This window comes from Hoplias malabaricus, chromosome 3 (assembly GCF_029633855.1).
Source record: "Hoplias malabaricus isolate fHopMal1 chromosome 3, fHopMal1.hap1, whole genome shotgun sequence".
NCBI lineage: Eukaryota > Metazoa > Chordata > Actinopteri > Characiformes > Erythrinidae > Hoplias > Hoplias malabaricus.
The window spans coordinates 52919240-52932529 of record NC_089802.1 but is presented as its reverse complement, the minus strand read 5'-3'; the positions used below and the strand labels follow the sequence as shown (position 1 = coordinate 52932529).

The 13290-nt window shown below is 40.1% G+C and overlaps 1 protein-coding gene across 1 annotated transcript in view; it reads left to right on the top strand.

Moving 5' to 3' along the window:
* atp10a (ATPase phospholipid transporting 10A) overlaps positions 1-13290 on the top strand; it is a 63045-nt gene that overhangs the window by 31744 nt on the left and 18011 nt on the right. Inside the window, exons 7-13 of the mRNA XM_066662682.1 lie at positions 995-1247; positions 1487-1704; positions 2600-2794; positions 6005-6569; positions 9738-9841; positions 12153-12279; positions 12769-12953. Coding sequence (XP_066518779.1) covers positions 995-1247; positions 1487-1704; positions 2600-2794; positions 6005-6569; positions 9738-9841; positions 12153-12279; positions 12769-12953 — 1647 coding nt within the window. The remainder of the gene's footprint in view (positions 1-994; positions 1248-1486; positions 1705-2599; positions 2795-6004; positions 6570-9737; positions 9842-12152; positions 12280-12768; positions 12954-13290) is intronic.

Below are 13290 nucleotides of genomic sequence, written 5' to 3'. Positions count from 1 at the left end.
GCTTTGGACTCCGTCAGGGCTGTGCCTGGTCTCTGCTCCTGTTCCTAGTGTTCATGGACAGAGTGATGAGGCGTAGCCTGGGACAGGAAGGCTTCCATCGAGGGGCTCAGGAGGTGGCATCTCTGCTATTTGCGGACTATGTTCTTCTTCTGACTTTATACGGCATACGGCAATCTCCCGGCATGCTCCGTTCAGGTAGGGGGTGAGAAGCTACCCCAAGTGAAGGAGTTCAAGTATCTAGGAGACTTGTTCATGTGTGATGGGAAAAGGGATAGTGAGGTTGACCGAAGGTTAGGTGCAGCATCTGCAGTAAAGTGGCCACTGTACCAGACACTCATGGTGGTGCTGTGGAAGCCCACAGACTGGTGATTTCACACTCTGAAAACAAGTGGGGAAAGACACAAGCCCAGTAGCCCATCATAGTTGTGAGTTAAGCGCTGAATTTGGGTTAAAACAGAGAGAGGAAATAAGCTTAAAAAAAAACAACAGCCAAAACACTCAGAAAACTCTTCACTTGAATGTATGTTCACAGGTATCAGGCTTTATCCTTTTAATATCTTAAAAGGCTTTATCCTCTTGTGTTTTGGGCCTCAGTTCACTGGAAAATCATCTGCTGTGGTGTGCTTAATCACAAGTGCCTGTTAGCTCGCCCGATATGCTTCTGTCTCTTTTTTAATAAATATATCATCAACGTGTGTCTGTGTGCACTGGGGCAGTGCTGTGCTGCGCTGAACTGCACAACACCTAAAACCCTTCCCTCGATCCACACTCATAAATATGAGGTTCAAACAGCCTGACAATGCAGACCCAACCCATTTTGAGATAGTATAAAATATGTGGATACTGCCCATCCCTAATGTTTGCAAACAAAAGCTCATCATTCACTGGATGGTACACATTGTATATGTATAATATTAATAAAAAAATAATAAGTTTTATTAATTTAAGTTGTTTTTTTTCTTTGTCTTTATTTCTCTTCATTCTTAATCCTCAGGTGCTGATCCCGATCTCCCTCTTCGTCTCTATTGAGATAGTGAAAATATGCCAGGTGTTTTTCATCCATCAGGACATGGAGCTGTATGATGAGGAAACAGATTCACATCTGCAGTGCAGAGCTCTGAACATTACAGAGGACCTGGGTCAGATGCAGTACATCTTTTCTGATAAGACTGGAACACTTACAGAGAATAAGATGGTGTTCCGCCGCTGCACTGTGGCAGGAGTAGAGTATTCGCATGATGCCAACGGTGAGACAATGCAGTTCCTAGCCTTCAGATTTTTGGTTTAAATTTTTGAGCTAAATTTTGAGCTTTTAGCTACAGAAGGAAGCCAGAACATAACTAGGCTGTCATATTACTGTTAATGCATGGAATACTCAAAAGAGTTAGTGAGATAGCTGCCAAAAATTAAAGATGTCAGTTTGGTTTCTGCTCCCTATTCATTTCGTTAGTTCTTTTCATAATATGTACTTTGTTTGACCCTGTAGCGAGGAGGCTTGCTATGTATCAGGAGGTGGACTCTGAGGAGGAGGACTGTCTGTCTCATGGTGGGACTCTGCCACGGAGAGAAAGTCTGTGCAGTCAACACAGCGGCAAAGTTGTGCTGCGATCTCAGAGCACCAAATCCCACCGACGTACAGGGAGCCGCGCAGAAGCCAAGAGAGCCAGCATCCTGTCCAAACACACTGCTTTCAGCAGCCCTATGGTCAGCACATACTGAATTGACCTAAATCAACTTTATTTGTCCCCGAATGACAGTTAATTACTAGATATTTAAAATAAAAGGCAATATGACGAACATAAATAAAAACACAATTACATATGATTGTGATAGGCCTTACAGTGTATCAGAATCACAGGTGAACCTCTGGTGTAAAGGGGATAGAAATTGACCACCTTTATTACTTGACCTAAATTATTGTTGGCTAATGTGAAGGCGTTGTTGCAGGGTTAACAGAAAGAGAAAATAGTGCATTGTGTGTTTTGCATTATTATTATTATTGCTGCTATTGTTATTATGATAAATATAGCAATATTAAAATAGCAACAAACAAATATTTACTGTGTATCCCAAGTGGTGTTACAAAGCAGAGATATATTTTTATTTATTTATTTATATATATTTTTTAGTCTAATCCCTCTTTGTGGTAAAAAATATTTTGTGATACCCCTAACACTCTTTAATTATAAGTGAGAATTGTTGAAGTCCACTATTGTAGGTGAAGAACAGCTATATCTTGTGTGTGCGCGCACACTGGCCAGCAACTTACAATATTACACATGTATTTTATTAGGGCTGCTATACAGGAATAAGCACTAAGGAAGATGGGAACAAAAACTGTCGTTCAAATATTGTCGTGGTCCAATTAAAAACATGTATCTCCCAAAATACTAACTTAACAGGTGAGTTTACTGCCTTAGCACTGCAGCATCAAACAACCTCTCCCTATACAACAGCCCTGGGAGGGTTGTGCATCAGATGACTTTTAGGTTTTAAATAGAGCTACTCTCATGACCCAAATGACACCACATCAAAACTCTCTACCCCCCTTGGTAAGTTGTTTTACTCAAACACTCTGTATTCTCTTTGGGTGCACCAGGAAAAAGACATCACTCCAGACCCTCAGCTGCTGGATAAGGTTAATGAATGTGGCAGTCAGATGGAATTCATGCGCTTCCACAGTCAGCTTCTCAACCAGATCCCCCCTGACCTGTGTGATGTCTTTGACTTCTTCATTGCTCTCACCCTCTGCAACACAGTGGTGGTGTCTTCACCCAACCAGCCTCGACAGAAGGTCAGAACTGTACTCTTATATGTGAAATCAAAACATATTAAAAGTTAATTATTTGCTTACTCTCCAGTCTGTTTGCGTGCTGGTCAGTTTAATGTGTTTAAGAACCCCCCAGTGTCAGTAAATGGATTGGTTTGCTAGGCTTGCTCGCTCTCTGCTCACAGCAGAGTACTGGCATCTTGATAGATGCTGAATAGACCTTCAGACATTGAAAAGCATGAACCGAGATGAGGATAGTTCTCTGTTCCTGCTCCTTATGTGGGTAATACTGACTTATTTGTGCTGTAGATGAAACTGATTTCAAATTCGGGAGAGCACTAATGTATAAAAGTAATCACAGACTAAAACAACTTGAGTAACAAATGAGATTCTGTGGTAATTTAAACAGTGTATAAAACCTTACAGACAAGTTAAACTTCAGTCACATAGAAACAAGTCATTTATTTTTTCATTAGACATACCGTTCTACCTTAAACACCGAGCTTCTGAACTTAAACGAAAGAACAGCGTTTCCTCACAATCATAAACTTTGCTTTAAAATTACTGTTAAATTATGGGCTCCTACTTAAATTGTTGGTTTTCCTGCATATTTGATTTACTTAATGTTTGTGTTATATTTGTTTGTAATATAGTCTGTAATATTCCCAGGTATACATTGATATTACAGCATCATCCAGTATGAACATGAAAAATACTGAATATCAACTTTCCTCCAAATTCCCACATCAGTGCATTCCTAGTAAAAACATGCTGAGCAACAAGAAATAATAATAAAAAAAGCTATTTCCAGTTATTTTTGTTTATCTATTACTTTTTAAATACTTTGACAGTCACATGTGTATGCTTACTAAACTATGTTGAATCAGTAAAAAAAAAAAAAAAAAATCATGTTCGAGGGGATGTTTTTACACCCCTAAGGCATGTAAGAATGAGCTCATCCACATTACACATCACCCTGTGCTTGTTATAACAATACCACAAGAATTAATTACCACTGTAGTTATTTGCCCCCAATAACACCCAGGCGACTCTGGTCTTTTTCCCAAAGTTAATAGCAATGAAGTCAAAATCATTTTGATTTCTCTGTGAAAATGATTGCTTTAAGTGTTTCTCTATTTTTTTTTTCTCCCCATGAGTTCCAACCCAGTTGTGGTGTGTTTGTGTAATGACATGGTACAGTGTACTATTTTGTTGTTTATTTGGGCAGGGGCTCCTTGTGTGTTCTAGAGGTCCTCGATATTTATGTTTTTTAAGTTGTAAAAGTGGAGTTTAGTCTGTGTATTGTAGAGAAGCCATCGTGTGGCCAGGTTGGAATGCAGTGAGAGTAGGGTGTGACTGGTGTCAGTTTGATGTATAATGAGCTGTTGTGTTGACGAATGCTCCATCCTCTATCTCCACCGTCTTGTTCCAGGTCAAACAGTGACTGAACATGACTGTCAGCCTTGTGCTATGTCTCAGGTTGTTCTCCACTGTGGACCAAGCCCAACACGTACTGGTGAAAGTATGGAGTCTGATGAGCAAGTTATCAGAGCTAATCTTCATTGCTCTAAACTAAAACCCCACTTCTCATATTACAACTAGAGGCCATTATTTAGGTTCTTGAACGAGTGCTAAAAGTTGGTTTTATATGCTGATTCTTACACTCATTGATGGAACATAATCTTCATGATGTCTGTGCTGACCAGTCTGTTACCAGCAGATTCCTTTTTTGGAGATGTCAGTTTCCTTTTCTTGGTAGCAGATGACTTGACTAGGTAGCAGTTGAGTTGTCTTCCCACAGTGGATGGATAGAACAACGGTGGATCTGAGTCAATGAGACTGTAATGTGATAGTATTGTCTACCAACAGTGAAAATTGTAACTACTGTTTATCTCATGGTAAAGGTTTGGTTGGTCTTCTAGGTCTTGCATTGTTGCCCTGCTTTGTTTGTTGTTGTTTTTTCCCCCAATATATTTTATATCTTTACGTCTAGCTTTGAAAATTAATTTCCTTCCTTGTGAAAAGTCAATAAGATATAGTTAACTAGAAATTATATAAATAACGTGCTGCCCCCTTTTTGCTTCGGCACAGCAGTTTGTGTGCATGTGAGTTTTGTTATAACACCTTCCCTCCTTTCTGTTAAATTAAACAGCCACCCAGATCTAAATTTTTCTTTTTTAATTTTTTCAACAGGAGTGGGAAGACGAAGGCTGTCCTGTTTTGTTGTTTGTTTTCTAAAGCTACTTTTGGTATTGTGAAATTGGAAACACGTGTGTCTAATTATACGCAATATTCAAAACTCATTAGAAGCTGTTCAGGTTACAGGTTTCACTTCGTATTGTGTATTACTTTCTGTGGAGTGATACTGTACTTTTGGAGTGATACTCCTAGAGATTATTTTTCACTGGAATTGTGTGAAGTTCATTTGAGATTTAAACGGGCTTGTATGTTATGCCAGTAATGGCTAACATAAGCCTTGCCCTCTACTAAGTGACCCATCTGGAATAGGTGTGTCTTAAAAATGATACCTGAATGACATTCTCTTATTCAGGAATGTTGAATGTTGCTGAACTGCTTTATGTTGCCCATACCTGTTACTTACAACAGGTGAGTTTAAATGAGCATCACATGCTTGAAACAAAGTTATTTACCAACAATTTTGAAAAGGTGCCAATTTTGTCTGTCCCATTTTTGGAGATTTACGTGAAGTTAAATCAATTTGGGCTTTTTTTTTCCCCCTTTTCAATACACGTAAAGGAAATAAACATGTATAACAAAACGTGTAATTGCAATAATTTTCTGGGGAGTAATACTTCATTTTCTGGGAAATGTCAAGGGTGCCAAAACTTTTGGTCATGACTGTATTTACTCACTGGGTTATAAATATATCTAGCTATCTGTGTTCATTGGAGAAAACTCTGCGTGTATTTCAAGTAATCCAGGTAATCCAGCTCCATTACTAATTTAGGTTTTTAGTGTCTCAATAATGAATATAACATACAGCTTTATTTAAAAAAAAAAAGTGACCAACTTCATGTTAAGTCGAATGAAAATACAAACTAAATGTTTATCTAGAGCAAACTCGTGATCATTTTGCAAATGTTCGAGTAATGCCTTTGAGTTGCTTAGTTTAGCAATAGAGACGAAGGAAAATTACCCTTTTTCTGACTGCCTACTCTTATATGTCATAACTAATGTGTTTGTTTTTTTTTCCCCCCCCATTACTTTTTCTAGGTGCGGCGTTTTGAGCTGAAGTCTCCAGTGAAGACCATTGAGGACTTCATTAAACGCTTCACACCAAGCCGTCTCACCTCAGGCTCTAACAGCAGCAGCTCATCCAGCCTGGCCACCAACCGCTCATTGTCTCAGCGTGCCTGCACCAGCGTGTTATCCTCACCCTCAGCTGAGAGCACCCTCACCAAACTGGACGAGGAGAAACATCAGAATCAGCATCTCCAGCAGGCCTTCACCCATGCACCCCCAAACTATGATCAGACCAAAGTGGCTGGGCCAAAAGAGTGTGAGCTGCGATATGAGGCTGAGTCTCCAGACGAGGCAGCTCTGGTGTACGCAGCCCGGGCATACAAGTGCTCTCTGGTGGGTCGATTGCCTGACCATGTGACTGTGGACCTGCCACATCTGGGCAAACTGACCTTTGAACTGCTCCACACACTGGGCTTCGACTCCACAAGGAAGAGAATGTCTGTGGTGGTCCGACACCCGCTCACAGAGCAGATCACTGTCTATACCAAAGGAGCTGACTCTGTCATCATGGACCTTATCAGACCACCTGCAACAGGTAATGCAATGCTTTTCAAACATTTGGGGCCATTCCTATATCGATGATGGCTAGAAAAAGCTAGAGAGCAATGATGAAGCTGATGGGAAATTTTAAACTTGAAACAATATTTACCCTCAAAGTTCAGCCCTGACCCGTCCAGACCCCGCTCGAGAACGGCAGCATCCACGGTCAACTACATATCCTCCTGCTATCAAAGCTCACATGGTCATGACCAGTATTCTGATGTAGCTGACAGGCCATAGAGTTCCCACAGTGAAGAGGTGTCTGATTCAGATTTTTCAGTATTTGGGAAAACTAACACAAGCTGACATAACTGAGGATGGTGTGAAAAAATGTCTAAAATCTCAGTGGCTCTGGTCAGGTACCAGTTCTCTGATGATAAATCAGCACAAATCTCAAAATGTACATATTTGTTTTGTAATACTGTATGATGTCATGTGAGCAAACAGATCACTGTTGAACAGTCAGTATTAGAGGTGTCAGCATGTAGTCAGTCAGACATGAAAGGCCCAAACATAGTAAACACAGAATAAGGAGCTTTAACAGTCCCTTCAAATACGAAGTAAGTGCTGCAGTCCTTGTTGTATATTGTACTTTTTGTGCTCATCTGGTTTAGAGCTTTTGCCGTACAGTGATCCTTGGATATTGGAAAAATCTTTATAATATGCAGCTTCTCTGAAAGGATGGTTGTAATGAATTGGTCACCTAAACTTGGTGTTGGAATATTTTATTGCCCCACCTGATTGAGGTGTTTGTGTCCATGATTAATATTTGGACTAACAAGATTTTATTTATCTCCCCCCCCCCTGCTGATAAAACCTTTTTTCTGAAATGTCTTTGCTGTCCAATCTCCAGATGGCTAAAAACAAGTCCTGAATTAAACTTGCTTAAATATGTGCAGTTACATCATACATATGCTCCTAGCAAGGCATTTTGCACCACTCTTAAAAGCTCATAAATCAGTGGTGACACCACTGAACACTGTTTTTGTGCTTGTAGCCCTTTTTCTTTCTATTGTTGTCCTCCAATGAATCATCATACTAGTCAACAAAAAGCTGCAGATCCTGGATTAATGGCTTGCCAAAAATATATGCTGTATGTGTAGTATTCGTAGGCTTTGAGTCTACTTCCTCATTGCCTCATACACACACACTCACAAGCACAAAAAAATAAACAGTTTTTCATGATAGTACACTGGGTGTAAACTGGGTGTGGACCTCCAATTAGCAGAGCAGTTCCAGAGACCCCCTACAAAGGCTTCTTTCACAAGTAAAGGGAGGAGCCCCTGTGCTTTCCTAATGGTGTAATCCACATGAAAGGAATTGCCATGCTGGCCAGGACTCTACAGCAATTTTGAAAGTTTTGACTAAGTTTGTTATTATGTAACACTGTCCAGGCCAGAATTCCCTGCTGAGTTGGAAAAACAAACCTGTTCTTACCCAACAGGGTGTATGGCATTGTGACTAGAAACTAGAATATTCTTGTGAATATTCCAATAAAAATATAGGGCATTGCAGTTTTTTTGTTTGTTTGTTTGTTTGTATTTTGCCTACTTCTTTGTACAATTTAACTATTCCCTGCTCCAAAACACCTGATCTAGCTTATGGAGGTTTCGACCAGGTAAATGGCAAAGGGTGTCTAGTCCGTTTGGTCAGTGCTTCTATTTATTTTATGTAGTTTCCATTAGGGACGGCACAGTGGTGCAGCAGGTATTGTCGCAGTCACATAGCTCCAGGGACCTGGAGGTGTGGGTTCAAGTCCCACTCTGGGTGACCCTCTATACGGAGTTTGGTGTGTTTCCTCCAGGTGCTCCGGTTTCCTTCCATGGTCCAAAAACACATGTTGGTAGGTGGATTGGGGACTCTGTGTTGCCCTGTGAAGGACTGGTGCCCCCTCCAGGGTGTGTTCCTTCCTTGCTCCCAGTGATTCCGGATATGCTCCGGACCCACCACGACACTGAATAGTCAAGCAATTAAAGACAATGAATGAATGAATGAATTTCCATCAGCTAGGATTAAAAGTGCGTCAGCAGCCCCTTCGTTCATGAACTAAATATTTCTTATTTTTAACATCACTGAGAAAATTTGATCAGAAACCGTAGCATAATCCTAATTTTGTTCTTGTCTGTTAAATTAGTGATCATGTTTAGTTAAGTTGAAAGCTTTGTCTAAAGATGCTGTTTTTGTTCTCCTACATATATGTTTGACATTAAAGGAATTAATCAGATTTTTTTGCTCATTTAATCTCTGTTTCTTTGAACACTGAAGAGACAGCAAATAGTTTAAATCCTTTAATGCTGAAAGTCTCCACCCAGAATTATGAAACACTGCTAACACTGAAGCAATATTTTCTTCTTCTTTTTCATATACATCAAATAGAAGGCAATCAATTGTGTGTTTTTGTCATATGGAACTGATGATGAATTTCTCATGGTCAGAAAAGTCTCTCTTCTTGGCTTTCTTAAAATGTTAAATTAATACTCTTGGCTTCCTTTGGCTGAGTCTGGTCCCTGTAATATTCAAACACTAAAAACAATGAATGCCTCCAGAGACTGAGTTTGGCTCCTCTGTCATTTTGCTGCGGGGAGCAGGTGGTGGAGGGCATGCGAGTAATTGTCTGTGTGCATCTCACCAGTGCAGAAAAACAAGTCATGTTAGCGAGCCAAAGTTCTGCAGCCTGCTGATGAATCACTGGCTCGAAAGGCGAGGTTTGGCTCTCTCGCCCACCCTTCTTGGCAGATCCTCTCCCTGTCAAGTACGCGGTATGAGTTGCAGTCTTCCTGGCAGGAAGCAGTGGTGCTGTTGGTGGGAGCATAAGGCTCTGGGGCTCAGGTTGAACCTGTTTACACTGCTTACCTGTCAAACCTCTCCGCCATCTCCCATTAACATTTTATGATCTGCCTGACAGAGCCTGGGGCAACTGGTACTGTCAGTTTGGCAAGAGCCAGTGAGTCATTAGCCAAGTTGATCTACCTTGGTCTCGTCTCGCAGAACACGTGTTCAAATATTCTCCCTCATTTACCTCAATTCAGTAAATAAGCCTTATTTGTTAGTTTGGGTGAACGCTTATGGCAGTGTGTTATCAGAAATGATTGAAAAGGAAAATTGTCTACAGAACAATCTACACCATTATAAATTCTTATGGGGTTAACCCTTGTTATTGCAGATGATTCCAAAGGCAAACGGCAAAGGAAGATTTTGTACAAAACCCAGAACTATCTAAACCTGTATGCTGCAGATGGTCTCCGAACTCTGTGCATTGCCAAAAAGGTAAGAGCTCATTTCTATCCTAAAGCAAAAACATGTTCGTGTCACAGTACGTCCTGCACAGATGGTCACACAAGACTGTTCGTTGACTGTGGGATCTGTGTGACTCAGCGGCTGGCTCTTGCTTTAACCCGCTCTTTTGCTTTGCTTTCATATTTCTCTCTCTCTCTCTCTCTCTCTCTCTCTCTCTCTGACGCTATTAAAGCCATATGATGTGAGAACACATTTTTTTCCTCTTTAAACTTTCACATGCCCTCGTGGACCGGCTGGTGCTGTTTTTCAGCTCTCATTCTGTTCATTACGTCTTGTTTTTGCAAGGCAGGAAGTTGTTTAAGGATGTTTTCCGTTTTCTTAAAGCTATCACGAGTAGCAGCACATCTGTGATAAGCAACTGTTTAATAAGCCCCAATTACACTTTGCAGATTCACTGAGGCTGGCTAGAAGTGGAAGTGGTGTTTTTTTTTTTAATGGTTAATATGTTCAGAGTGATTTCATGTGAAATTCTCTATTATAGAAATTCCCTAGAGTTGAAATTGTTCAGTGTTTCAGATAAAACCAGACTTTCATCTCTAAATGCAACATGAGATACATATGAATTTGTCACAATTCTGATTTCTGGTTTCTTGATGCAGTTTTTGCAGTAGATCGTAGTTTTAGTAGAGCTCGGATGAATGATTTGGGGAAAAAAATATTTATGACTCATCTTACCAACTTTACAATTACAACTTAAATTGCTATTATTTTCTACAAATTAAGGCACATAGGGGCTTTTCAATAAAGAAGGAATTATGAGTTGGCCAGATAACTTAAGCCCAGAGTTGAAGACTGTCCAGTTCATGGGTTGCAGTGATGTAATATTTTAGGTGTGGGCACCATACTGGGTACAGTCTGGTTTCAGAGCACATCACTAATGTAAATGGATACATTTCCCATACACAGCTCTACAACTCTAAAATGTGGCTAAACACCAATGTTGGTATGTCGTTTCTCTGCTCTTCTGTCCAAATCTGAGTGGGCTATTTATACACAGGTCATATGCAGCGTCAGTAATTGTCTTATTTCCCTTGTGTTTTGTTTGTGTGTAAGAGGTTACAGACACAAACCGTGTTATGTCTCATTCGTTTTCCCCTGTTTAAGGGGAAATAATTCCTGCTGTCTTTGTGCTCTCAGAGTGGAACAGATTCTTGGAGGATAATGTTTTATTGTAAATGTCTGTCTAAATTATTCCTCTGGTTTGGCATTAAAGTATAATAAAGTAGTTTTCCTTGTCTGAAAATGTAAGTGATCAGTAAGAGCGGTTTCCCGCTGCAGCGAAGCAAAGGCTGAATCCCAAATATCTCCCTACACACTCCATAGAGCACAGTAAGAAAATAAAGGATTGTGCACTCACGTAGAGTGTTGTATGATGACAACAGTTTTTAGTGAGCTATAAGGATTCTCTATCAAATTATGGTCTGTTTTATTAGTTTAATTTATCTGTGATATGCACAATGTAGGGAGTATGGCACTACTTTGGGATGCAGCCCAAGCTCCTCTACTGACTGACACAGACGAACAGAGCTCTGTTTACAAATGTGACATGGATAAATGGGTCAGGGATGCATACTTACATTTCATTTTAATGTCTAAATAAGGACTGCAAGTGTTGACAGATACAATAAAACTTAAATATCCCAGTTTTTATTTGAGTTGTGAGTAGGTCCCCGATATGGCAACTACTCTATGACGACAGCTGCAACCCATGGATAGGAACATCCCTCAGCTTGTTACTAGTTGGACACTGAGACTCTGAGACTTGAGTAAATTAGTACATTTCTTGCTCCAGATTATTTTGCCAAAATAAGCAATGCATTGTAGGTTTCCTTGGACATCCTTACTCCAGTTCCTATCACCACCACTGTAAAGAATTCTGAGCAAACAGTGCACTATTTCACATCAAATTACTCTGAAAGACATTTGATTTGTTCAGAAGTTATAAACTTTACAGTGGTATACCGCTTTAAACATGAATCACTTAGAGCAATAGTTCAAATAGTCATATATCCCTTCCCTCTTGCTCCATCTGTCGTCGTTCATCTATGTGTTTGTAGTTTGCTTCTATTACTAAATGGGATGGCTATTTCACATGATATATTTTTTTTTTTTTTTTAAATATGGCAGTATAATATCACAAACCACAGTCACAAACCATAAACTAATCTATATAGTATTCTTTAACAGCTCAATGCATTCTGTCGGTAACACAGCCCTTTCTAAGCTTGAAGTACCCCTATTATCATGTTTGTGCTCAGCGGTATATGTATTTCTGATTCAGGTCCTAAGTAAGGAGGAGTATGCTGGTTGGTTGCGGCGCCACCTAGAGGCTGAAACGGCTATTCAGGGCCGAGAAGAGCTGCTGTTTGAGTCTGCGCTACGACTGGAGACTGACCTCCATCTGTTAGGTGAGAGATAATCACACTCAGCTCTTTGGTAATGAATAAATTCATCATACGGTCTCATCACATATGGTGAAACATCTCAGCATATGGCTCCTTGTTTCATGCCAGAAGAGTCCTTAGGAGCCATGAATTAGGTCAGGCCACAGAGCTAATGTTTATGAGTTGGGTCATGTAGATATATATATTTGAGCTCTTTCAATTAAAAATTAACAATGTCTCACAGTAAATACAAACAGCAGCAATATTTTTCCTTCATTGTTTATGATTTTCATCATCATAAATAAGCAAGCTGCTTAGGATTTCTGGAGGTGTGTTTTTCCATCACATCTATACACACTTTATTTTTGATCTTACAAAAGCTGAAGTTATACTGTTAATGTTATCTTGGCCTTGACATCTTTTTGGCAAGGTGCGAGTCGTTCTAATAGCCTGTGTGTCTTTGTCACAGCTAGAGTTACACTGATGTCTGTGTGTATGTACATTCATATGCAGGTGCTACAGGTATAGAGGACCGGCTGCAGGACGGTGTGCCAGAGACCATTGCAGCTCTGAGGAGAGCAGGTCTGCAGATCTGGGTGCTGACGGGAGATAAACAGGAAACAGCCATCAATATTGCTTATGCCTGCAAACTGCTGGACCCAGAGGAGGAGATCATCACCCTCAATGCTGACTCTCAGGTTCAGCCCTCACCCTGTAACCTGCCCTATCCCTTTTGATTTCTCCATTTGTTATTTGTTTCTGCTGGCCTTCTTTGCTTTTTTCAAAGCTTATTGTGGCAATAGCCATAACACATTCCAGGGTAAAGTTGACTATAACAGATTGTATAGTACTAACTATGATACCAACACTTGATTAATAAGCCAGTGTAGATGTTTGCCTAGTTCTGTTTCAGTTTTCTGATGGGCAGCTGGCTGGTTGAGGTTTTTTTTACTGAGAAAAGTGAGTCAAAGTAAAAAATATGAAACTCTTTCCTCAGTGACTCACAGAATTGTTATTTTCCTATAATCCATCCTG